This window comes from Hesperophylax consimilis, chromosome 19, assembly GCF_061612785.1.
Source record: "Hesperophylax consimilis isolate HC1 chromosome 19, BYU_Hcon_1.0, whole genome shotgun sequence".
NCBI lineage: Eukaryota > Metazoa > Arthropoda > Insecta > Trichoptera > Limnephilidae > Hesperophylax > Hesperophylax consimilis.
This window is the reverse complement of record NC_142854.1, coordinates 33,712,355-33,737,117: the sequence shown is the minus strand read 5'-3', so window position 1 is coordinate 33,737,117 and position 24,763 is coordinate 33,712,355. Positions and strand designations below refer to the sequence as shown.

The following is a 24,763-nucleotide window of genomic DNA, read 5'->3' as shown; positions in this document are numbered from 1 at the left end:
TAACCATTCCTGCTACTATAAGCAAGAGTTAGAACAGCACTTGCGCACCCATACTGAAGTAAAACCATTTTCATGTTCCAATTGCAAATATTCGTGTTCTCGAAAGGAAACGTTGAATATACACATGCTGACTCACAATGGAGAAAAACCTTTTCCATTTCCTGACTGCAAATTTTCGTGTTCTACAACAGAACAACTAAAAAGTCATATGTTTACCCACAGTGGAGAAAAACCTTTTTCATGTTCCGACTGCAACTATGCATGTTCTCTAAAGGAACAACTTAAAAAACACTTGCTGACGCACAGTGGAGTTAAACCCTTTTCATGTCCTGACTGCATATTTTCGTGTTCCAGAAAGAGTTATCTAAAAATTCACATGTTTAAGCATAGCGGATTAAAACCCTATTCATGTTCAGAATGTAACTATTCGTGTTGTACAAAGACATATCTAAAAAAACATATGTTTACCCACAGTGGGGTCAAACCCTTTTCATGTCCTGAGTGCATATTTTCGTGTTCTAAAAAGAGTTATCTAAAAATTCACATGTTTAAGCATAGCGGATTAAAACCCTTTTCTAGTGTCATCTGCAACTTTTCATATTCTACAAAGAGTCATCTAAAAATTCATATGTTTACCCATAGCGGAGAAAACCCCTTTTCATGTGTCATCTGCAACTTTTCATGTTCTACGAAGAGTCATCTAAAAATTCACATGTTTAAGCATAGCGGATTAAAACCCTATTCATGTTCAAAATGTAACTATTCGTGTTGTACAAAGGCACATCTAAAAAGTCACATGTTTACCCACGGTGCAGAAAAACCTTTTTCATGTTTCGAATGCGAATTTTCATGTTCCACAAAGGGACATCTAAAAATTCACATGTTTAACCATAGCGGAGAAAAACCTTATACATGTCACGAGTGCAACTATTCATGTTCTAATAAGTCATCCTTAAATATTCATATACGGACTCACAGTGACGAAAAACCTTTTTCATGTTCTGACTGTAAATTTTCATGTCGTTCAAAGGGAACTCTTAGAAGTCACGTTATGACGCACAGTGCTAAAAAACCCTTTTCTTGTTCCGCCTGTTTCTATTCATGTTCACGAAGGGGAACTTTGACGCGTCACAAGCTAACTCACAGTGGTGAAAAACCTTGTTCCTGTACCGACTGTAACTTTTCATGTTCGCTCAAGTCATCTTTAAAGCGTCACATGCTGACTCACTGTGATTAAAAAGCTTTTTCTTGTTCCTTGTGTAACTATTCATGTTCTACAAAGAGATATCTTAAAAATCACATGTTTAGTCACAGTAAAGAAAAGCGCTTTTCCTGTTCTGAATGTAACTATTCATTTTCACTGAAGAAATCTCTAAAGCGTCATGCGCTGACGGACTCTAAAGAGAGAAATATTTTTATGTTCCATCTGTAACTATACACTATCACAAAACTTTTTCCTTACAAATACACTTGCAGACAGAAGAAACATGCCTACAAGTAGCTGATTTTAGGTCTTAGAGAGTTGACGTATCACCAAATTTCACTAAGCATTGGTTGATATGAACCGTATTTTTAATATATAGCTATCACATATTAAAAAACATATATTTCGTAGGATCATATCATTATAGTAACTTCACACTTCTGTTTTAAATGTTCAAGTATAATTTTATATGCGATAAAACATAGTGACAGAGATTGCAAGTTTTTTTACTACGTATCGTATAAATAAATAATAAATAGTATCATATTTAAATACATACACGGAATATGTGTAAAAGCCCATCAGGGCGTTGAAAATTAATAAATAAATAAAAAAATAAATAAATAACACGAGTCAGAGGTTCTCAAATTTTTCCATAGTGAAAAAAAAATACCATTATTTTTATTTGTCTATTTTCGAATAAAACTAAATTATTAATTAAAAAGCATGATACAGAAACAAGCGAAACTCACAAGTTTAGTATTTTAACATAATTATTAACGTAGAAAAAAAGAAATATCAAATGAATCACGGGAATAAAAAAGACAAGAAATAAAGGTATCTTGATAAACACGGCAACCGCAGACGAGCAACAAAAACTATTAAATGCACTCTGTTTCGACAAATCAAGCACAATAAAGACCCGACTGCCGACCAAGCGATCTCCGAGACTAATATTTTTTGGGATACCGCGGGACCTGACTGACGAAGAATTTTTAAGGATCGCCTTAACTGGGGTTCCCAACATTCAAGACATTGAGGGAACTATTGCGAGCTGTAAATTAAGTCACTAAGCTGGTGCTCGCACAGGAAACACTTGTCATCGTATTTATGAAATGCCAGCTATCGTGCGTAAATTACTTATTGAACAGGAGAAAGTATTTGTGAACTGGACTGTTTGCCGCGTCAGAGATTTTATTGGCCTTACCGTCTGCACTAAATGTCATATGATTGGACACTCATACAAATATTGCAGAGATACTAAACCTACATGTGGACACTGTGCACAAGAAAAACACACCCGTGAGTCGTGCCCAAATGCAGCCATCAAACCAGTTTGCGCGACATGCACCAGATTTGGTAAGCCTGCTGACCATTCAACCGGAGATAGGGACAACTGCCCAGCTTATATAGCTGCCCTCAAGAAGGACCTAGCTACAATAGACTATGGAGTGTAATATACGAAAACACAATTGCCTAACTATCGATGACCATACTCCCATGAAGAACTGTCTGCGAATAATGTATATGAACGCCAGAAGTATACGAAACAAGTTTGACAAAATTGAGGAAAAGGTCAGAAGATTATGCGATATTATTCATGTCCTTGTCATCACTGAAACGTGGCTTGATGTCGGAGAAGAAAATTTCTTTTGCTTAAATGGTTTTTACAGTGCTTTTTCTTCTCGCCCAAATGAAGGAGGAGGAGGTGTGGCCATTTATGTTCTGGATTCTATGAAGTTACAGCACTCATTGAAAATTTTTCCAACGAAAATTAATTTTTAGGTATTAGTGTTTGCAGCAGTAATAGGAAACCAGTCAACATTTATGTCACTTATCGAAAACCTAACCCAAACAACATGCACGATTTCCTAACACATTTTGAAAAAATACTGAACAAAAGCAGACAAGATACATTAATACTCGGAGATTTCAACATTGACACTTCCATAAACACACCTTCTTCTATAAATTTTATCAACACCTTATTAACATACAATTTCTCAATACAAAATAAATCATATCCCACGAGTCACTGATACAAGCAGAATTATTATAGATCACGTTATATCAAACAGACAAAACATTTTAATAACCATATCGAATATAGATGACCTGCTTAGTGACCATAATATAATAATTGTTGACTTTAAGAATAATTTAAAAAAATGGTTTAATAATAGAACTAAACCACGCTTTACTAAACCTATCATCAACAGTATGGCGGTAAAATCTTATATTGCGACTAACAAATTTGCTATCAACTCAACCAAATCCGAAGACGGTTACAAAGATTTTAATGATTATGTCAAAAATGCATTAGAAGAAGGTAAAACTACACCAAACGTAAAAATAGGAAGGCGGCAACATCTAAATACACCTTGGTTTGATTCCAAACTGAATTTTCTTATCAAGGAACGAAACCAGCTTCACAAGCAGTGGAAACAAGATCCAGGTAATATTACTCTTGCAATACGTACAAATAAACTAAGAAACATAAGAACTAATTTAAGGAGAAGTCTGAAAAATAAATATTACATCAATAGCTTACAACAAAGCCCAACTAACCCAAGAAAAACTTGGAAAACTATTAATTCAATTTTGTTTAACCGTGTACATAAACCCACCAACACAATTGAATCTCTCATCGTAAATAATTGTGAAATTAGGGAACCCCGTGAAATAGCGTTGGCATTTAATGAGTTTTTCCTGTCAGTTGGAGAAAAATTGGCAGCTGCCATTCCATCATTCCCGGATGACTGTAATACAATATATGTAGAACCAAAAGCACGACAATCCTTATACATGACTAGGACGAATAAGGATGAGGTAATAAAGGTCATCTCGAAACTTAGGTCGAATGCAGCGGCAGGAATCGATGGAGTAACACCGTGAATTCTTAAAACCTGTAAAGAAGAACTAGGGGGCACCTAACCCAACTTATCAACTTCTCCATAGGCTCGGGAATATTTCCAAACCAGTTAAAGTCTTCTTTAAAAATTATACCAAGACTACAAGAAGTGTATTTCTAACTATCGTCCAATATCGATTTTAATGGTGTTCGAGTCAATTATCAAAAATAGACTGATAAAATACATCTCTAGCAACGACATCCTAACACCACAGCAATATGGCTTTCGGAAAAACTCCAATACCCAATGTGCCACCTTCGATTTCATTTTTAACATTCAGCAGTACATAGACCAGGGCGAATATGTGGCAGCTATATTTATAAATCTGAAAAAAGCCTTTGATACGGTAGATCATGAAACACTTCTACAGAAAATGGAACATTTGGGAATAGTCGGGAAATCTTTAAATTTGCTCCGAAGTTACCTAGTTGATAGATTTTGCCTTGTCGATAACGGAGGGAACCTAAGCGGCTTTGGAAAAATCACATGTGGAGTGCCACAGGGCTCGATTCTTGGACCTCTACTTTTCTTACTATAGATCAATGATATAACTAAATCTGGTATCTCGGGAAAACTTCAACTTTACGCTGATGATACTGTAATTTACTACCATTGTAAAAATCTGAAGGAACTTGAAGCTCTAATGAATAACGATCTCGCAAAGCTGGCTAAATGGCTGCGATTAAACAAATAAAGCCTCAATGTTCAATAAATCCACTACCTTACTTTCGGAAAAAAAAGGTAACATGGGTATGAATATCATTCTTGGAAATGAAAAGCTCCAACATGTTCAAGTAACGAAATATTTGGGTTTACTCATGGACTCTAACCTCTCGTGGAACTCCCATGTTGAGAATGTAAAATCCAAAATTTACCGATAACCGCCGTACTTTATCGACTCCTAGGTGTGCTCCCCACATCTTTACTGCGTGCAACATATTATGCTATGATCCACTCCCACCAGAGTTATCTAGTTAGTATCTGGGGCACTATTACCAAAAAAAAAGTTACGAAATACAAGTAATTCAAAATAGAGCCGTACGTAATATATATAATCTGCCATGAGATGCACAAGTCAAAGATATATACTCACAGACACAAATACTTCCTTTTACGGTCCTGCCAAAGTATAACATCACAACTGCCATTCTACAAATAATTCAGCACTCCTCACACACCAACACTAAACCAGTTTTTAATTCTGACATACACCAGCACAAAACACTATCACAAAATCAAATACATTTATCGTCATCTACTTACACGACCAAAATTGGAATTAACTCCTTATAATACATTGCACATAAACAATATAACGCATGACCTAGTAATTTAAAACTTTCGGCAACGAACAAAAAAATTTTGGCAAAAGCTCTCAAAAGCTATTTCCTTAGCAGTTTCATTAATGACTAACAAAATCTTTCTCTGGAACTCCATAATAACATCTGCGTTTATTTATTTTAATTTATTTTATTTATTTGTCTTGTCCTTAATCTAATGTTGTCTTTCCCGAAATGAGTTTTATAAACTCACTGGGAATAATACATTATTACTTTGTTATCATTTTGTAATGTATTTTCTTGTAAAAAAAATATATGATTTTTGCGATGTACATATGTCTGTCGTGCACACTGAATTCATTAAAGAAGTAAGAATAAAGTCGTTTTGAAAGAAGGAAGTATTAATACTACATGTACCCACGTGTAACAAGGTGGAGGAAAAAAAAAATTTTAAGTGGAGATGGATTACACGTAGTTCCCGTGAGCACTTAAGTCATAGACCCATTGTGCTATCTCTTATTTTACCTCAATCCTTTAACAACAACACAGAAAGCTCACCAGGGTTGTCATTGGGTATGTGGCTGTGTCTTCTGGTTCTACTGTATGTCTTCCCAGGTATCTGAGCCTAGTTCCCACCAGGGCAGGACATTGGCACCATAGGTGAATTGGAGTCTCTTCATCCTCTTCACATTTCCTGCATCAATTGGTGTTTTCCACTCCCAATATCTGCATGTGTCTCCTGAGATGGCAGTGTCCCGTTAGTAGTCATATCAGTTCCCTCAGCGAGTTTCTGTCCATATCAAGTAGTTTCTTGTTTCGTCTAGGGTCTGGTCCTTTTATGAGTACTTTGGATTGTCTATTTAGCATGAAGTGCAGTCAGATGGGTTATCGATGTTTTTTCCAAAGGTAAAGCACAATATTCATGCTAGAAGTTTTTTGCTTCAGGCTTTGAATAAGAGAGAATCCACTAAAGTTTTTAAGTAAATATTGAGGAGCACAACTGAGATATTTTCACTTTTTGTTTTATAGTGATAGCCGAAACGTTTAGATCAAGTGACAGATGTAGAGGTGTTATGATGAGGTTTAAGCACTAAAGAATCCACTTCTTGAAATAAAAATTACGCTGGTTTGTCGCGCAATATCCACTTTAGGCTAGTTAGGCACTTTTGATTTAGTTCACTGTCTTTTTGTAAGTTTATTTTTGATTATTTTGATGCGGGCATAGAAATGCGTCAAAAATAGACTAGGGTGTAGGTAGTTCTCAATTATGTTTTAATGCTTTTTAAACAAATGTCAATGTCACAGTATAAAACTCGTTTATGAATTGATCATTCAGAACAGATTTGTGTATTTTTAAATGAAAGCGGGTGGATGATTGAACGAAGGGTAAGACACAGTAGTTACTTTAATCCGTTCTGGGTTCACAGCACACCAAACACTTAAACACTTTTTTTCAACATCTACATAAAATGTCACTTGTCATGCGAATTCCAAGGTTTTGTTTTAAGTTAACAGTTTCAATATGTTTGTTATCACTATAATTATTTATTATTTGTAATCCAATGCACTTGTTTAACGTGTTACTCTTTATTTGTGTACGGGAAGCGCAATATAGATAACGAATTTTTTGATTTTATACTTTTAAAAGGTTAAACAGGATGTCCGGGGGTAAAGTGCGCTAACTTGGAGGTGATTCTACATGATATAACTATCAACTAAGTAAAAAAGATTAATTTAATTTTTCTAAATTCCCATCACCTCCCGGAGTTAGCGCACTTTACCCCCGAACACCTGGTTAATTGTAATTAATAAATACGAAGTGTCCGGGGAGTATGATTGAAATCGGAAAACACAATTGTCTTTGAGGTTCTTTCTTACAAAGTTCCTGATTCCCGAACGTACTTCATTGGCTAATAATTTAATTTATTTACCTTTTTATACGTATCCGCCTTCCAACGGGATCCTTTCCAACGTATTATGATACTAAAATTGCTAAACAAGGCCACGATTACATCAAACAAGGTTATTTAAACCTCTTCTGAATTGCATCATGTAAGTACCTTATTCAGATTTACCTAGCATTTTCCATGTTTGCTGACGACAAAGCTATGGAAATTAAATGTAAACCCTTGCAGGAGAATGTGAATAACTTTTAATTTTTAGTGCTGTGGCTATAATATTTAATTTTGTTATTCTTTACATAATATGTAAAAGACATTACAATAGTCACCTACAGTACGCTTCAATTCATTTTATTTATGAAATTTAATAATAAGAATTTAATAAATATGTGTTCAATACTAGGATAGTTTTTTGTTTGTTCATAATTGTTTGTTATCTTTTGGTACTTTGAATAGTGTTTTAATTACTCTCAAATGTTGTCTTTTTCTAGGTAAGAGGAAGAGCATTTTGAGTTACATTTTAGACTTTTTAGAGACTATGATACCAGGTGGCAGCTGCGATATGTCAAAGGAAACAATTATAATTCTTTAAACAAATGTATCGCTATGGAAACTCCCTATAGAGACAGAAACAGCTTAGAAGATATTCTTTCAAATTTAAATCCCGTTCTCTCTAGATCAATTTCTCAAAAGTGGAAAAAAGTTTTAAATTTATCAATATATCATTGTAATGGAATTCTACCACGAATTGTCAGTATCAAAAATAGAAATATTACGGTTCCATGATAACTCATCAAAATGACAATTCAACACACATGTAAAAAGTGTTATAAAGTTATGAAACAAATCTAGGTTAAATAGGGTATATATGTAACTATTTAACCTAGTTTTTGTTTCATTACTTTTAATGACTTTAAAACACTTTTTAAAGGTGTGTTGAATTGTCATTTTGATGAGTTATCCGGTGACTCTTTAGTAAATACATAATAATATTAAATTAAATGATGTATAATTTAATACATATGTCCCCCAATTGAATCGGGGGGTTTTTAGAGAATTTATGTGAAAAATTATTCCCCAAAAAATCATATGAAAAAATCTATAAATATTAAAAATCCCCTCAGTAATTTTTCAAATTCATGGGAGGGGGGTGGCTAAGAAATTCCCTGTCAAATAAGTAACTGTTACAAATACCTATCAAAAGAGTACCTATTAAAAACACCCACCATAAATACCTATACAAAATACCCATCAAAAATATCTATTCAAAAATACCCATCAAAAATACCTATTAAAAATGCCCATAAAAAATTCCCGGAATATTTAGTCCCAGTGTAAAATACTTGTAGGTGTACTGGACGGGAGTCCGCACAAGACTGTAGATTTAGGCGCCGGGTCCAAACCGTGTCTTCAACCGATGAGAATGCTCCTTTACTGCCGATGATGATGATAGTAGTAATATTTGATGATGAAATCTGCCTCCCGCACCCAGGCTTGGTGAATGTTGGGCACTGGGTGTGCTGTCGTCTCTGCTCGCTTCTGGCGTTGGCGGTTTTCCAGAGGAGGGCCGGCTGGTCTTGAAGAGGTAACACCAGAAGGTTTGGAGCAGAAGACTTGGCGAGGTGAGGCAGATGTTGGGCAGGAGTCACTTGTAGATAATAAAACGCTTGGTTTCGGTGGTAAAGATGAACTGGTTTATTTTTAATTATGTGGCTGCTTATATTCAATAAGCATGACTCGCGCCCGACATTGGGCTGGGAGCCCAAAAGTGGTGGGGGATTGTACCCGCGCCAATAATGAGTTTATATGCCCGGCAAAATGTCGCATATTCATTTTGCCGGCAGCACAGTCGAAGGTAGTCGCTTAAAGATGCGAGTTAGAAAAGATTTTGAACGCTTACATGAATAACAATTACATAGTTTAAATGCATAGTAGTTATAAGAATGTGTATCTTGACAACTAGATTTTTTGTTTGTCAAGATACGATACAAAATAAGAAATGTTTGTAAATAAATGTGTAAAAATGATCTTAAAGCGATCAAATTTGTAAAACATTGTTAAGTTGGTATTTTTCCCAGGTCCCTCGTAACATAGCGCTCAGAAAGAGATAAGATTCACCATGCTACGAGGTTCCTGGATTTTTGTACACGCAAAAAAGGTAAAAAATATTGTTCAAAAAATGGTTATACATATGTGTGAAAAAAAGCCTTTTTAATATCTCCTCAGCGGTAGTATACTGAAAATAGTGTTTATTTGACTACCGCCGAGGGGATGAACAAGTAAAATATAAACATTTGCAATATTTAAAAATTGAATTTTCCTAGTAAATTTTACATAGAAAAAATGTTGTACATCGATCCACGCGGCAGGTGAGCGGGCGGTACGGTATCGATGCCGTTCGGGGTCAAAGTTTTCAAGCCGTCTGGGCCGAAAATCGGAACAAAATGACCAGTGGCGGGGAGTGGTGATTTTGCCAGTGGCGTGGGGTAGGCACATTTAATAAATGTAAAACAGATTTTATGAAATTAAATAATGTGGTCAACTTCGTCCGTTACACTCCCCCCCGTTTAGCTATGCAGAACTAAAAAATAGGACGTTTGTTGGTACGGCGCAGTCCGCGGCGGCCAGTCCCTCTGGGATGGTGCTGGGCTGGTGGTACTGTTGAGGTTGCATCGGTAGGTGGAGCCGGCAGGATTACAGCGAGCTTCACATCGGGGTGGACGTAAAATCCGGTGCTCGTCTGGATCCTGGCGGTCCTCACTCGGCCGTCTGCAGCAGGGGTGAATGGAGGAACATGGTGGGCTAGCTTTGATGGCGGCAAGGGCCCCATGAGAGGGGGGGCTGGCTCGCTCCTGCGCATCTTGCAGGTGGGGCAGTTGTGGGCGATCTTGCGAATGTTTGTTCGCAGTCGCAGCACATGGTAGCTGCCTCGCACCTCAGCCATTGTTCTCTCCTTATTCGGATGATCGGCTTCCTGGTGATGATATCTCACTAGAAGTCGTGCATATGCATGATCACGAATGGGTGCGTAAGTGAACTGTTAAATTCGATTTTTGTAAGCAAGAATAGTTACAATAAGGACATGAATAAGGTTTTTCTCCAATATGGGTGCGTAAGTGTACCGATAAATTTGCCTTGCGTGAGCAGGAGAAATTACAATGGGAACATGAATAAGGTTTTTCTCCAGTATGTGTGCGTAAGTGTACCGTTAAATCTGCATTGCGTAGGCAGGAGAAATTACAATGGGAACATGAATAAGGTTTTTCTCCAGAATGGGTGCGTAAGTGTACCGTTAAACTTGTCTTGTGTGAACAGGTGTAGTTACAATGGGAACATGAATAAGGTTTTTCTCCAGAATGGGTGCGTAAGTGAACTGTTAAATTCGATTTTTGTAAGCAAGAATAGTTACAATAAGGACATGAATAAGGTTTTTCTCCAGTATGTCTGCGTAAGTGTACCGTTAAATCTGCATTGCGTAGGCAAGAGAAATTACAAAGGGAACATGAATAAGGTTTTTCTCCAGTATGGGTGCATAAGTGTACCGTTAAACTTGTCTTGTGTGAACAGGTGTAGTAACAATAGGAACATGAATAAGGTTTTTCTCCAGAATGGGTGCGTAAGTGAACTGTTAAATTCGATTTTTGTAAGCAAGAATAGTTACAATAAGGACATGAATAAGGTTTTTCTCCAATATGGGTGCGTAAGTGTACCGATAAATTTGCCTTGCGTGAGCAGGAGAAATTACAATGGGAACATGAATAAGGTTTTTCTCCAGTATGTGTGCGTAAGTGTACTGTTAAATCTGCATTGCGTAGGCAGGAGAAATTACAATGGCAACATGAATAAGGTTTTTCTCCAGTATGGGTGCTTAAATGTACCGTTAAACTTGTCTTGTGTGAACAGGTGTAGTTACAATGGGAACATGAATAAGGTTTTTCTCCAGAATGGGTGCGTAAGTGCATTATCAAATGTGACTTGCGTGAGTACGAGTAGTTACAAAGGGAACACGAATACGGTTTTTCTCCAGTATGGGTGCGTAAGTGCACTGTTAAATTTGATTTGTGTGAGCAGGAGTAGTTACAATAGGAACATGAATGAGGTTTTTCTCCTGGATTCATCTTCAGGTCCGTTATCATGTCTGAAAAAGATGGCAGATAAAGCTCAATAAGTAGGTATCTATAGTGAAACGATAAGATTATTAAAACCGATTCAGATTAAAAAAAATAATTTTACCTGCAGTCTCGGTAATACTTTCAGAGTGCTCTAAGCATTCCTTTTTAACATCTGGCAGGTCTATGTCTATTTCCGTATAAGGGATTCCCCCTCCATCTTCATCTCGGGGTCGTGGTTTTTTTTTTATAGGTACAGTCTCCATATTAATGCTACCTGAAATATAACAACAACTAATGTTAATATATATAAAGACATGAGAGCTATGTGTATGATAATTTGTATTTATTGTTAGATTGTTTCATATAGTTTAATCAAGATCCTGCTGAAAGATATTTACCTTACCAAATACAATACAAATTCCAATCATATGAAAATCAATAATCGGATAGGTTTATGTCGAAATCGACATGCATGGATATGCATCTGAAATATGGATACGTCGTAACGTTGTTGAAATGTTATTATTTTTCAAACTTATATCAATGGTCACATTAAACAAGCTTAGACGTAAAATATTGTGAAAAATCACGGGACATTATAATTCAAATTTTGAAAATGGAAAATAAAATAAATTCATGAAAAATTATTTTAATTATATAAGTAGGTTCTCAATATCAGTTGCGAGTAAAGCAATATTTTGAAGGTTAAATCAAAAGGGCAGCTCACGTGAAATAACACAAACCTGCGCTATATAAATGTTGTGTAATTATTATTAAAATAATGGACGCCAAGAGGGAAAGTTAAGAACAAGCAGCTGTTCTAATTATGTGAATTAAAGACTTCATTGATATGCAATGCAACTTACTAGTTGGCTGAACACTCTCGGCATACAGCAAACATTCCTTCTTCACATCCGGGAGGTGGATTTCAAGATCCTTATAGGCCATTTCACCTGAGCCTTCTTCCCGTGACCATGGTTCAGTTTGAATAGATACACTCTTTGGGTTGGGATTCATGGCACTGCTGTGATAGCGTACTGTCGTGTGATGGTAACTATTCTCAGCTAAAAACAAGTAAAATCTGTAACAAAACCTTTCTCTTTGAACCGTTTATATTATTAAAAATAATCAACACTTTTATTATTAATAAAACCAACATGTTTCGTAAGCAATGCTCATCAATTCAGGGTTTACTAAAAACTAATGGTCCAACAAAAAAGGTTTGCCGTTTTTGAGGTAAGGAAAAAAATGATTTGATGTGTCAGGGTTAAGGTAAGATGAAATTAATTAAGGCTTGATTTTAATGTTTGACAGCGGCCGAAATGAACAACGATCAAACTCATGTACTCACGTGGGTCTCTCGTGTTATATCGCGAAGGCATTAAACTGATCAATCAGTTGTTGAGCGATATATTCTTACAATTAACAAGCACAAATTTACGAGTTTAAGTGTTACTTAGTTAATATAATAGAACCTACTTACATAAAATACGAAGGACAAAGGTCAATTCCAAGACGTTGAAGAAACGTCATAAAAAAATAGAAGCAGTTCAATATCAATTTGTGTGTAGTTCGTATAATATTACTTTAGAAAGGCGGAGCAATAATTACATACGAGAAGGAAGCAAAGGAGACTATGTGACACATTAGTCTGACTGGTCTGACAACTGACGTCCACAGTAGTCTGCATTAGTCTGACTGGTCTGACAACTGACGTCCACAGTAGTCTCAGAATAAATCAACTATCTGTAGATTGATAACTCCGCCCTCTTTCCATACCTTTGGTTTAGTCAAGTTTTAACCATAGATATGGCAAATTTGTATACACCACGCATCGCCGACGTCACATCACACCATCGACAAAGGATGGTGGAAATTTAAAAAAAATGTGCAACCATAGACAATGTAATTCTGATTCGGAACCTAACGAAAACCCAATTCATGAGCCTAAAACATAAGTAAAATGTCACCCAAGACCACAAGGTCCCATCTCCCAAAGCCCTGTCCTAAAAGAAATGACCTTAAAAGTATCTTCCTTTACAGCTCATTTTCTCAGGACAGCGTTTTATCAGAAGGAAGCTGAAAAACAAACTCATAATTACATGTACAATAATTTTATTTTTTAAATATAAACATGAAATACAATAATATAAGCACAAAACACATTTAGAGGGTGAAATTACTGTATCAATATAAAACTAGCTGTTGGAAATGATAGTTATTTTCTTTCAACATCCAACGGCTATTGAAAAAAATATTGTCAATAAGGCAGTCAACGATTCAACCTACTGTTTTAGCGTCTAATTACATTATTATTATTTTTGTTTCCCTCCTACTTATCTTTTTACTTAAATATTTATACCTTTCATATATAAATAGTAAGTATATAATACTTTTTAGTTTTAAAAACTTTATATGCCTTTTAGATATTTTTAACTTAGGAATAGTACACAACATAAAGAATGTAACAGTGTAAACAGAAAAGTAAATTTAACAATAGGTTATTGTTTTAACAATACATATTGGTACCTGATAAATAAATAGGGTATAATAATAACAAATAAAAACACCAAATACAAGAGTAAAATTTAAAGAAGGTGTTGAGAGAATATTCATTATGATGTCAAGTATGTAATAAAAAAAGTAGAACTATATATAAACTAGACATAGAAAATAAACTAATTCGACTATTTTTTTATTAACACTAGTCGGTGACTGAAAATGGGCTGCAGACTAATACAGCCAAACTGAATAATGTAAACTCCGCATCAGAGAATATTTGGCTTAACATTACAAACGATAACAATATTTGACTTGTATATTTATTTTTTCGTTATTATTCTACTACTCATATAGAGATGTCAATAGAAAATGAATTGGCAAGGATACACCACAACCATACAATGGACCTGATTTAATGAGGAGCATGGCAGTACTACGATATTTAAAAGACGCTTATAGGAACAAATTGTGGTCCTAATTGGTTTTAACTTAGTTAAAGTTAAAAACAATTAGTTATGACAACCATTTCTTCCTATATTTAGCATATTTTAAATGTCGCAGTACTGCCATTTTTCCTCATGGAGTCAGGTCCATTGTATGGTAGTGTATCCTTGCCAATTAATTTTCTATTGACATCGGTACACCATGCATTGATTATAAATGGTACAGTAATTTTGATAATGGATTGAATAAAAAAAAAATTATGTTCGTTACAATTAAGCCAATCAAAACATATATATTTGGCAATGGTTTCTTCAATAACGGGCACAAGATATAAATTTTCGCAATTATAATTTAGTACATACTCGACGACATAATGAATTTCAAGAGCGTTGATAGCAAATTTCTTAGTGGGATAATTTAACGGCCCTCGCTACTAAATGTTTCTAGCGCGAATTCGAATATCTAACTCGCTGCACCTGGCAGCTGGCCGGTGCGTTCCATTCAATACAAGACACGCACAGAGCAAAACAAATTATTATTAATTAAAGATATTGTGATTATGAAAATTATGTTAAAATATATTTTAGAATGTAATGCAATATTACAATAGCTTGATTCATGGAGGAGGTTCTCAGTAACAACATTTAATATAACTTTTTATTTGGATTTTTTTTTTGATAAATACAATTATAAAGAGTTACAAAAGGCTTCCCTTTGTTCCAGCCTGGTTTCGCAGTGCGGCGGGGCACTGTTAATACTAAATTGTATAGTTTAATTTGAGGTCACGGGTTCAAAAGCCGGCGAGGACAAAACAAATTTAATTTAATTTATATAAGTATGTCATATTATAGAATTAAAATAAATTTTATATAGTTACATATAATGAATCTGTACCTCGTTCAAAAGTGGAAGATACGTTCAGTATCACCCTGGTGAGAGACCATAATTCAGGATTGAAAGTTGCTTGAGAACGGCGTAGATATGTTTAGTGACTAGATCTGAATAGCCTGGAACTTTACAACCCCCCATCTTCCCTATCTCTAAAAATGTAGACCACATACATAAGGAATATAAATGAAATTTCTTTTGAGGACACTTCAATGAAAATGTTATTGATCTTCTTAAAAATTCTTACATGTTTTGGTTTTAGCTGAAACTAATTTTACTTTACTTCTTTTCGGTATTATGCACTTTGAATTACTCAGGATTTATAATAGGCATGCAGCGATTATGTCCAGGATCAATTAATTCGGGTAGCATGCAAAAATTGTAAAAGCGATTCAGCTGTTCAACCATATTAGTCTGCCGAAATTCGTCATCCCGTAAAATTTTTTCGATTTTTATCCGAGTTCAGTCCATACAACAAACATACAAATAGCTTTTTTTGTTACATGTAATTGGCCCTGAACCTGGTAAAACCAATCGTGAGATGTATTTACCAGAATTTCTCCATTTTTGCTAACATAATTTTTTTGGATTTTACTGCTTCTTATATGAGCATGCTGCGTGCTGCGAAAGGACATTTAATTTCAATCACGCTGTATTCAGAAGAAATTCTATCTGGTGTCGCACCCATATACGGATACTCTTCATGTATGAAAAGACCACACTTTTCTATGGTAATGCTTTCTAGTTCTGCAAGCTTCTTCAGGACATTGTATTCATGTTTGACTTTGACTTTGGACAATACCCTCAACACTACATCACTTGTTCCTGTATTCTCTCTGAAACCAAACTGATTGCTAGAGAGTATATTATATGTTTCTAAGAATGATACCAATCTCGACATAGCTAATCTCTCTATTACTTTTGAAAGAGTATTGAGTAAGAATATAGGTCTGTAATTATTAACATCTAGACGATCTCCATATTTAAAAAGGGGAATTACTTTAGCTTTCTTACAATGAGAAGGGAACATCCCACTCTCGAAGCTAATACAGTGTTTTCCAATAAGAGGTGTTATTTTGAATAGCCCGCTATTTCGGTAGATGTTACTTTTGAAGCTGTCATTTTTTGACATTTGACAAGTAGAAACAACGCCATTAATAAAATGGAACGATACACGCTTCAACAACGCATTGAACTTATTAAAATTCACTTGAGTGAATCAAATGCAAATCATTTTGAGTGATGAGGCCCATTTCCACCTCGGTGGCTTCGTCAACACGCAAAATCGTCGCATCTGAGGCTCTAAAAACCCAAGAGTTATTGTTAAAAAGCCTCTTTACACTCAACGTGTGACTGTTTGGTGCGGTTTATGGTCCGGCGGAGTCATTGGACCTTACTTTTTTGAAAATGAGGCTGGAGCAACAGAATGGACAACAGTGAATGGACTGCTCTACCGAAAAAAAATGAATGATGTTTTATGGCCGGAATCGGATGGTATTAATCTGGACAACGTTTACTTTCAACAAGACGGCGCTACGTGCCACACAAGCAACGAAACCATTGATATTTTACGATTAAATATCAAAATTACACCTCTTATTGGAAAACTCCTGTATTTACAAGGTGAGATATGAGACAAGCTAATTCGGATACATGCATTTTATACACCATAACACTTAAAGAATCAATACCGCACGAGAAAGACATTTTTAAATCATTTATCACATTTGTGACTTCAGAAATGCTAGTTGGTTTAAAATAAAAATTGTCCCCTGTAACGTGAAGTTCAGATTTAAAATCATTCACCAGACACATCTCAATAGTTTTATTAGCACTGCACAAATTACTAGCGAAGCTTGGACCAATGTCACTGAAGAAGTAATTTATATGATTAGTAATTATATTTGGACTCTCTTCTATTGAAGTAATAATACTATTAATTTTCAATTTTTTAAGGTAGTTTGTTTCTTTAGTTGTTTAGTGACTAGATCTGAATAGCCAGGAACTTTCCAACCCTCCTTTTCCCTATTTCTAAAAATGTGGACTACATACATTAGGAATATAAATGAAATTTCTTCTGAAGACACTTCAATGAAATAAAATGTTATTGATTTCTTCGAAACAATTCCTTTTTACATGTTTTGGTTTTAGCTGAAACCAATTTTACTTTGTTTCTTTTCGCTATTATGCACTTTTCTAAATACTCAGGATTTCTAATAGGCATGCAGCGATTGTGTCGAGGATCAATTAATTCGGGTAGCATGCAAAAATTGTAAAAGCGTTTCTTGACATTATCAAGCTCGAAGTCATATTGGGTACGTAATTAGTGTCGCCAGTATCCCGTTTGCAAAAGTATGCCCGTTCCTTGCATAGTGAGTGGTCTCCAAATACATGTTTTGGACCATTCAATATATCCAAATAAAACTGTTTTATTTTTCCTAATTCAAAGTCTTCCGGTACGTTATTGCACAACGTACAGCTGTTCTCAGGCGTAAAATACGGCTTGACACAATCTTCCTCAATGCTAAGGGATACTTCTAACAGTGATTTAAGTTTTTTGCAATAATTTTGCAAAGCGATTTCGGCATTCGATCTTTTCGACTGAAACATTTTTATACGATGTGCTTCTTTTATTTTATTGTAAGTGCTGGAATATTTGATATACTTTTATATTTTAAAAACATCAAATTTTTTATTACTATATTTATTAGAAACCCGAAAAAAAGTTAACAATAAATTAATTCTTAATAATATGAAATTGTTTATTACCTAGAAACCCGAAAAAATGTTAACAATATATTAATTCTTAATAATATTAAATTGTTTATTACCTAGAAACCCAAAAAAATGTTAACAATAAATTGATTCTTAATAATACTATTTGACACTACACAGCTTCGACGGAAACGCACAGATGAAACATAAAAAAAGGCGACACACTATTATAGTCCCTACGTGAAACGCATAGAGTGGAATATTGTTGAAACGTCTCATGGAAGTGTAATAATTACGCGGAATTTCGAACTTTGAAAAAATATTGACACGACGGACCGTAGAAAGCGTGCATTCACGGCCACCTCATAGAGCCGAATGAGTAGGAGAATTCTTAGATGTTCATTATATAGTATTTAACGAAAATAAATTGTTAGTAAAAACATATATCTCGACAGAAAAATGTATTTATGATAGCCTAGCGTGGCTACATTATCGATATTTTGACGATTAATAACTTAGATTGTCGTTTGAATCTGACAATTCATGATTCTTCATACAACGATTGAGATCGCTAGTAAGGAAGGCCCTTAAGCAAAACCTCTCTGTGGGACGGTACTCGCTTGCTAGGATTGATGAATTTATGGGATCATATGGGTCACCTATGGAAGATATTTTACATCTATGTTCTGCCATCCCCTGTGCAGCAAGAGCAACGCTGCTGGTTGCAGAGAAGACATGACTGGGTCCTGCACTTATTTCTGGAAAAAAATATATCATAGTTCTTGAAGAAATTGAAGTAATGATTGACATATTAGAGGAACAAAACTAACAATACTATTCCCTTTTAAGTAATTTAAAACAGATATGTACCTCCATGTTCTACTGCCATCCCCTGTGCAGCAAGAGCATCACTGCTGGTTGCAAATAAGACATGACTGGGTCCTGCACTTATTTCTGGAAACAATATATCATAGTTCTTGAGAAATTGAAGTAAAGATTGACATATTAGACGAACAAAATTATTCCCTTTTAAGAAATATAAAACCGATATGTACCTTCATTTTCTACTAGCATCCCCTGTGCAGCAACGGGTACGCTGCTGGTTGAAATGTTACGCTCTGAAATAAATATAATTATTACATTAACCGAATTAACAAAACATATTATTATTATTATAGGCTGATGCAGTATAGAATACCTTTTAGGATGTAGTCATGATACGTGCTGAACACCATTCTCGAAATGGACTCTCAGAGGTTATGGTTGGAAACTTGTGTCGAATAGTCTCTGTCCGTACATCCTTTCACACAACACGTTTTAAGGACTTTTTCGGTAGGCATTTTCACACATAAATCAACTGTTTCACACAACCAGATATTTAAAAAAAATTGACAATGTTATGATGACAAACAATGGCGTCCGTCAAACTTTGCTTTTTAGAGGAAGTGAAATGGCGGGAAGCACGAGTCGGCCACCCAGCGGCGAGAACACGCATTACACCGTTTGCGAACCCTCTCTTTCTGGCGCACGAGTCTTATGGTAAAGTGAGCGAGAAACAAAAAAAAAAGCATCGCCTACGTCACAAACATAGATTTTCAAAATGGCTACAGTTTGTGTTGACGTTTTGAAGCGGAGTTATACCCCCCTGCAACTGGCTAGCGGCGCCGGCGCGGCTGGCGGCTGGCACAAACACAGCTGTGCGTTCGTAGGTATCGATGGTCTAAATCAAAAACTACAACTGCAGAAGTGTGGATGTCTCATGTTCCCGCATAGCGAATTAAAGCGGGACATCAATAGCGTGTAATTTCCTCGCACACTCTTCGCGTATTTAGTATCACACGGTTGACTAGATTGGTGTATTTGTTCCCGATTTTTAACAAAAAACTCTGATTTTTAATTGAATTTGAAAACTATGTAATATATATATTTTTTTAATTCAGTGCATAAATGTATAACGGAAGAATACCTAAAATCTGAACCCAGAATTTATTATATTTATAGAGTTATTGAAGTTATTAGAAGCAATGTGTAGTAAATACACACCACAGATGAGGAAAGGAAATACACCAAAACATAATAATAAAAGTTCATTATCCACCACCTTGCATACAACTCAGTTCAAAAGTAGTCATACAAGATGGCTGTCAGGCATTTTCCTCTCACCCTAGATTTGGGTTCAATGCCATTCATACACAATCGAACTAATGCTTTATCCTGGGCTTTTAAGGTTAGGTTTTAAGGATTCAAAGAATGATAAATATGGTGGTTGGAGTGACAAGAAATTATTAAAAATGAAGTGAGAAATATAAAGTAATTGGGAAAAAAAACTTGGTTGTTTGTAGATGCAACCTTTTTTATATTGTTTTCCTATAAACGTATTTATCTGCACATACTTTTTACAGAATAAGATGAGAAACAAGTGTTGACCTTTTTTTCAGATTTGCGGCTAGCGTCAGAAACAACAATTTTCGTACGATTTTCTGAATTAAAATTATGAAATTTGAGGTTACTTCAAGTTTTGAAGTCATCTATATCTATATTGCTAATTAAATAGCTTTATCCTAAAATAAAGCAATACTTACGTTTATTACAGATTCAAAAGATATCGCATAGTCTCATAAAACAGAATATTTATAGCAAAACGACAATTTTTTTTAATTAATTTTTTTTAAATTTTATTAAAATCAAATTTAATAATATAATTATGAAGTCCTGCGAGAATTTTTTTGTTTTTGTTATTTTTACAGCTGTTCTTGTTATTGTTACAGCAGTTTTAAAATAGCCTAGAAAGCGGAATAATTAATAAATTGATTTCTACGAATTAAAAACAAAAACATTAAACAATATTTGTTTTTTTGTTTTTTTTATTAATTTATGTGACACAATTCACTTTTTACTTATATGTTCTTCACATGGTAACCTATAATATGTCGATAAGTTCTTGAAGAGCTTTGACGGCCGGCATAGTCCAGTGGTAACGCATTGGACTACCATTCCGAAGGTCGCGGGTTCGAACCCGGCGTGCGCAAATAAATTTTATTTGATTAATTTGTGTTATTTCACAATTAATTAATTAAATAATATATAGTATATTTGCGGCACGTTCCAGAGTGGAAGATACTACCAGTATCGCCCTGGTGTAAGACCACCATTCAGAATTGAAACGTTGCTCCAAATGGCTTTAGCCGTGTTTAGTGACTAGATCTGAATAGCCAGGTACTTCCCCACCTTCTTTTTCCCTTCCCCACTTACCTTCAGCCTCACAACATCCCCCAATTGGGGATGCCATAGTCTCACTGGCTCCAGACGGGAGCATTTGGAACTCTTGTGAGGTATTCACTATAAAAAAAAAAAATAAAAAAAAAATAAAAAAAAATAAAAATAAATAAATAAAGGAACGTTGAAACATTTGAGGTACTATTATTTTGAAAGTTTCGCAATTGCATAGGAATAATGGCTGGCATGATTTCCTACTACACCAGCGTCAACGTGTGATTCAAGCGTTTGATATTTGTTGTTCGAGAAAACGGTTATTCTTGTAACGGGTTCCTTTTGGAATATTTATGGATAACTGGAACCGTAGAGACAATCCACTTTAGGTACAAACATCTCTGACCTAAAACACAAGCATCCACAGACAACGCGCGTTGTACAAGTTTTTGTACATACGGTGGGGTGGTTTATTTATGCATAATATAATGTGCAAGTCGACATTTTTAGCAAAACTGAGTTATGAATGCCAATGTCAGCCATTAGGCTATTACGCATCAATGTAACTTAACTTATTTTCAACATTTTTTGAGTGCTAATCTCCAAGAATTTTTTTTATTCATTCAATACCTGGAAATTGGACATTCGAACACTTAACAAAACATCAGTTTAAAACAAAGTTCACAGATAAATATCCCGTCACACGTTGAGGGCTTGAATGTTCACTATCCACTTTCAACTAATCAATGGCGTGTTTAGACATTTCAATTTTATTTGATGCATTAGTCTAATTAAAATCTTAACGTCGCTATAGTTCGTTTTTATCCAACAGACCAAAACTTATATCGGGAGAAATAGCCCTCAAAGTTCTTTTTTACGAAAAACGCGTATAAAATGAAATTAGCTCCCTTGTAAACCTACTAAAATGATTAAAGTGATAGCAATTATTATTTTTAAGTAACATTCGTTACAAATGTTTAAAATTACGCAGAACACAAATTATTAATTTGGATGTAGGACAAAGTGACGAAATCTTGTGTGTTAAAGTTGGATATTTATTTATTAATTTCATTTATTAATTTAAACGTCCTAATGGGCTTTTACATGTTAAATATTTTATATAATTTACTGCATAATACAGTGACAACAGAAGGTTTTTATTTTTAAAACATCAACACAAAAATATAATTTTTTTAAAGTTCACAACATATTAACAAGAAAGCGATAAATATACACAATCGCTCTTTAAATATGCTACTTAAAAATGTCATTCAGGTATCTCTTGAACACAGGCAAACTAATATTAAATATGTCGATATTTGAGGTGAATTTGTTTCCAAGTGTGTTAAAGCAAGAAATAGGTGCATGTATATGATAGCTGGTACTAAAGAAATTTATTAGTTGCAGGAGTTTACAACAGTCTAGTTTGGAGTGAATAATCTTAAATAAAAAAGTTAGGTCATTTATTTTTCTTCTGTTTTCTAGTGAATGTTATTTTAAGTGTATTTACTAAGAATGTATAGTTTTTGTGGATATTGGACAAAGGAGACAAAAGCGCACACTCTTGCGTGACTTCTGCTTTATCCAACGTGTTTAGTATTACAGGAAGATCGGAAAGCAATTCAAAATAATATGATTATTAAATACACTTAAAATAATTCGGTCATTAAATGATGATACTCACATGATTTGCGTTCAAAAATATTAACTTATAGGTTATATTTTGGAGGTGAGACCAAAAAAATTCAGATGTGACTCTAAAAAAAAAATTTTTGTAATATTTTGATTAATTTCTTGATTGGGAATCAAATGGTAAGAGTAAGATTTATCCAATAATAAATTCGTAAAATCATAATAGAAAACTTACATTTTCAGACGTCCAAAAAATAGTATATCTGGCGGCATTGCATTAATCGGGCGATTCATTGCATTTGTTATTGTTGATTGACGAGCAGCAGCCCAGTGCCAGTGAATGCAATCAGTGTATTAAGTAGGTCATCAATCGTTAACTAGATCTAACTTAAGCCTGTGTATTCATTATTATTGTAAAACGCCAAGGTGATTTTACACCTAAACGGCGCCACACAAAAATAGACGACGAGTCCTTTTTAAAAATGATTTTACATTGGAACACATGGAGTAGGATTTATATTTATTACACAATAAAGACTACCTTGTAAAGAGTAGAGGTCATAAAACCTTCTAACCACATTTAGCTCCGTTACAAGTGTTCCAGTGTTTGAGATATCGGCGAACCATTGTGTATTACCATTCAGTTGGGCATGGGTTACAAAAGTGGGTGAATGAAGAGATTGGAAATAGATGTAGGTAAATAAACAAAATGAAAAATATAAACATTAAATGTACGAAAAAAACGTTTTTATCGACATTCTATTAGCTCTGCGATAAATACTTATTTTTCTAAATCATAATTCTTGACCAAAAAAAGGAACAGGTAAGAAACAAACGAACCCATGAGAAATGTTAGGTACTTAATGTACAAAATGAGGAAAACCTCTCATTTCATTCTATTACGTTTATCTCTATCTTGTTTTAAACATCACAAGTACAATCTCTCATAAAGAATCATTTATTGTATCATTAAAATAAACAACAGCTTTGTCTGCTGCTATATCCTTTTATTTTAATTAAATTAAATTAAAATACTTGCTTATAATATACCTTTACCGTTCTTTTATGTACCTACATGATTATGGACCATTAAATTGTTTATAATACGGTGACTAAGATTCCCTAACTATATTAATGATGATAAATGAATCATCACGCCGTTGCTCCTCAGGAGTAGGCAGAGTGGATGAATCGCCAAGCAACTGTGTTTTGGCCCCCAATCCTTGCTCCATCCATATTCGAAAATCATCTCAGATACTCTTTCATTATTACAACTTTTAACATGATCCACAATAAGTGTTCATTTTTGCATCATACGTTCCCCTGACACTGCATGAGCCCAACTATTCAAGCACCCCTTTACTTATATTTTTCATTATCAGCAATGCATTCCTTTTGGAAGTCTTGATGAACTGCCAGTGGAAGGGTGTAATATGTACTCTCTCTGGTAAAATTAATACTTGTTCAAATGTAGATTCCTACAATGTCATGAATGTATGTAATGTGTTTTCTTTTTCATTTTAATTATTTTTCGTTTTCTCTAGATATAGCCCTAGTATTTAAGAAGCTGTTTCGTTAATGATTATTTTTAAGCTTTTTTGTTTTAACTATACCTGAACAAATTTCAATACTGTTGTGTTTTTGTAAATATTATAGACATCCTGCAGCCTAACCACTATGCAAGGACATTGGAGGTAAAGATTATTTTATAATAAATGTAGTCGCTTAACCAAAAAAGTCCTTGTGAGAGCCAGGGGTGTCGTCGGAAAGTTCCTCAGTCCTATCGGACAGTTCATCTCTCCCATCAGAAAGTTCCTCAGTCCAGTTCCTTCGTCCTACTCTCAGTAACATGCCTCACTGTTTGTTTAATTTCATCCTACTCTCAGTAACATGCCTCACTGTTAGTTTAATTTCATCCTACTCTCAGTAACATGCCTCAATGTTTGTTTAATTCCGTCCTACT

At 34.7% G+C, this 24,763-nt stretch overlaps 1 protein-coding gene across 1 annotated transcript in view; it reads right to left on the bottom strand.

The window, feature by feature from the left end:
- Positions 1 to 9,878: 9,878 nt before the first annotated feature.
- LOC149415189 (uncharacterized) overlaps positions 9,879 to 24,763 on the bottom strand; it is a 30,050-nt gene continuing 15,165 nt past the window's right edge. Inside the window, exons 4-7 of the mRNA XM_089643035.1 lie at positions 12,276 to 12,328; positions 11,531 to 11,683; positions 11,211 to 11,435; positions 9,879 to 10,288 (exon numbers count right to left, since the gene is read on the bottom strand). Coding sequence (XP_089499161.1) covers positions 9,879 to 10,288; positions 11,211 to 11,435; positions 11,531 to 11,683; positions 12,276 to 12,328 — 841 coding nt within the window. The remainder of the gene's footprint in view (positions 10,289 to 11,210; positions 11,436 to 11,530; positions 11,684 to 12,275; positions 12,329 to 24,763) is intronic.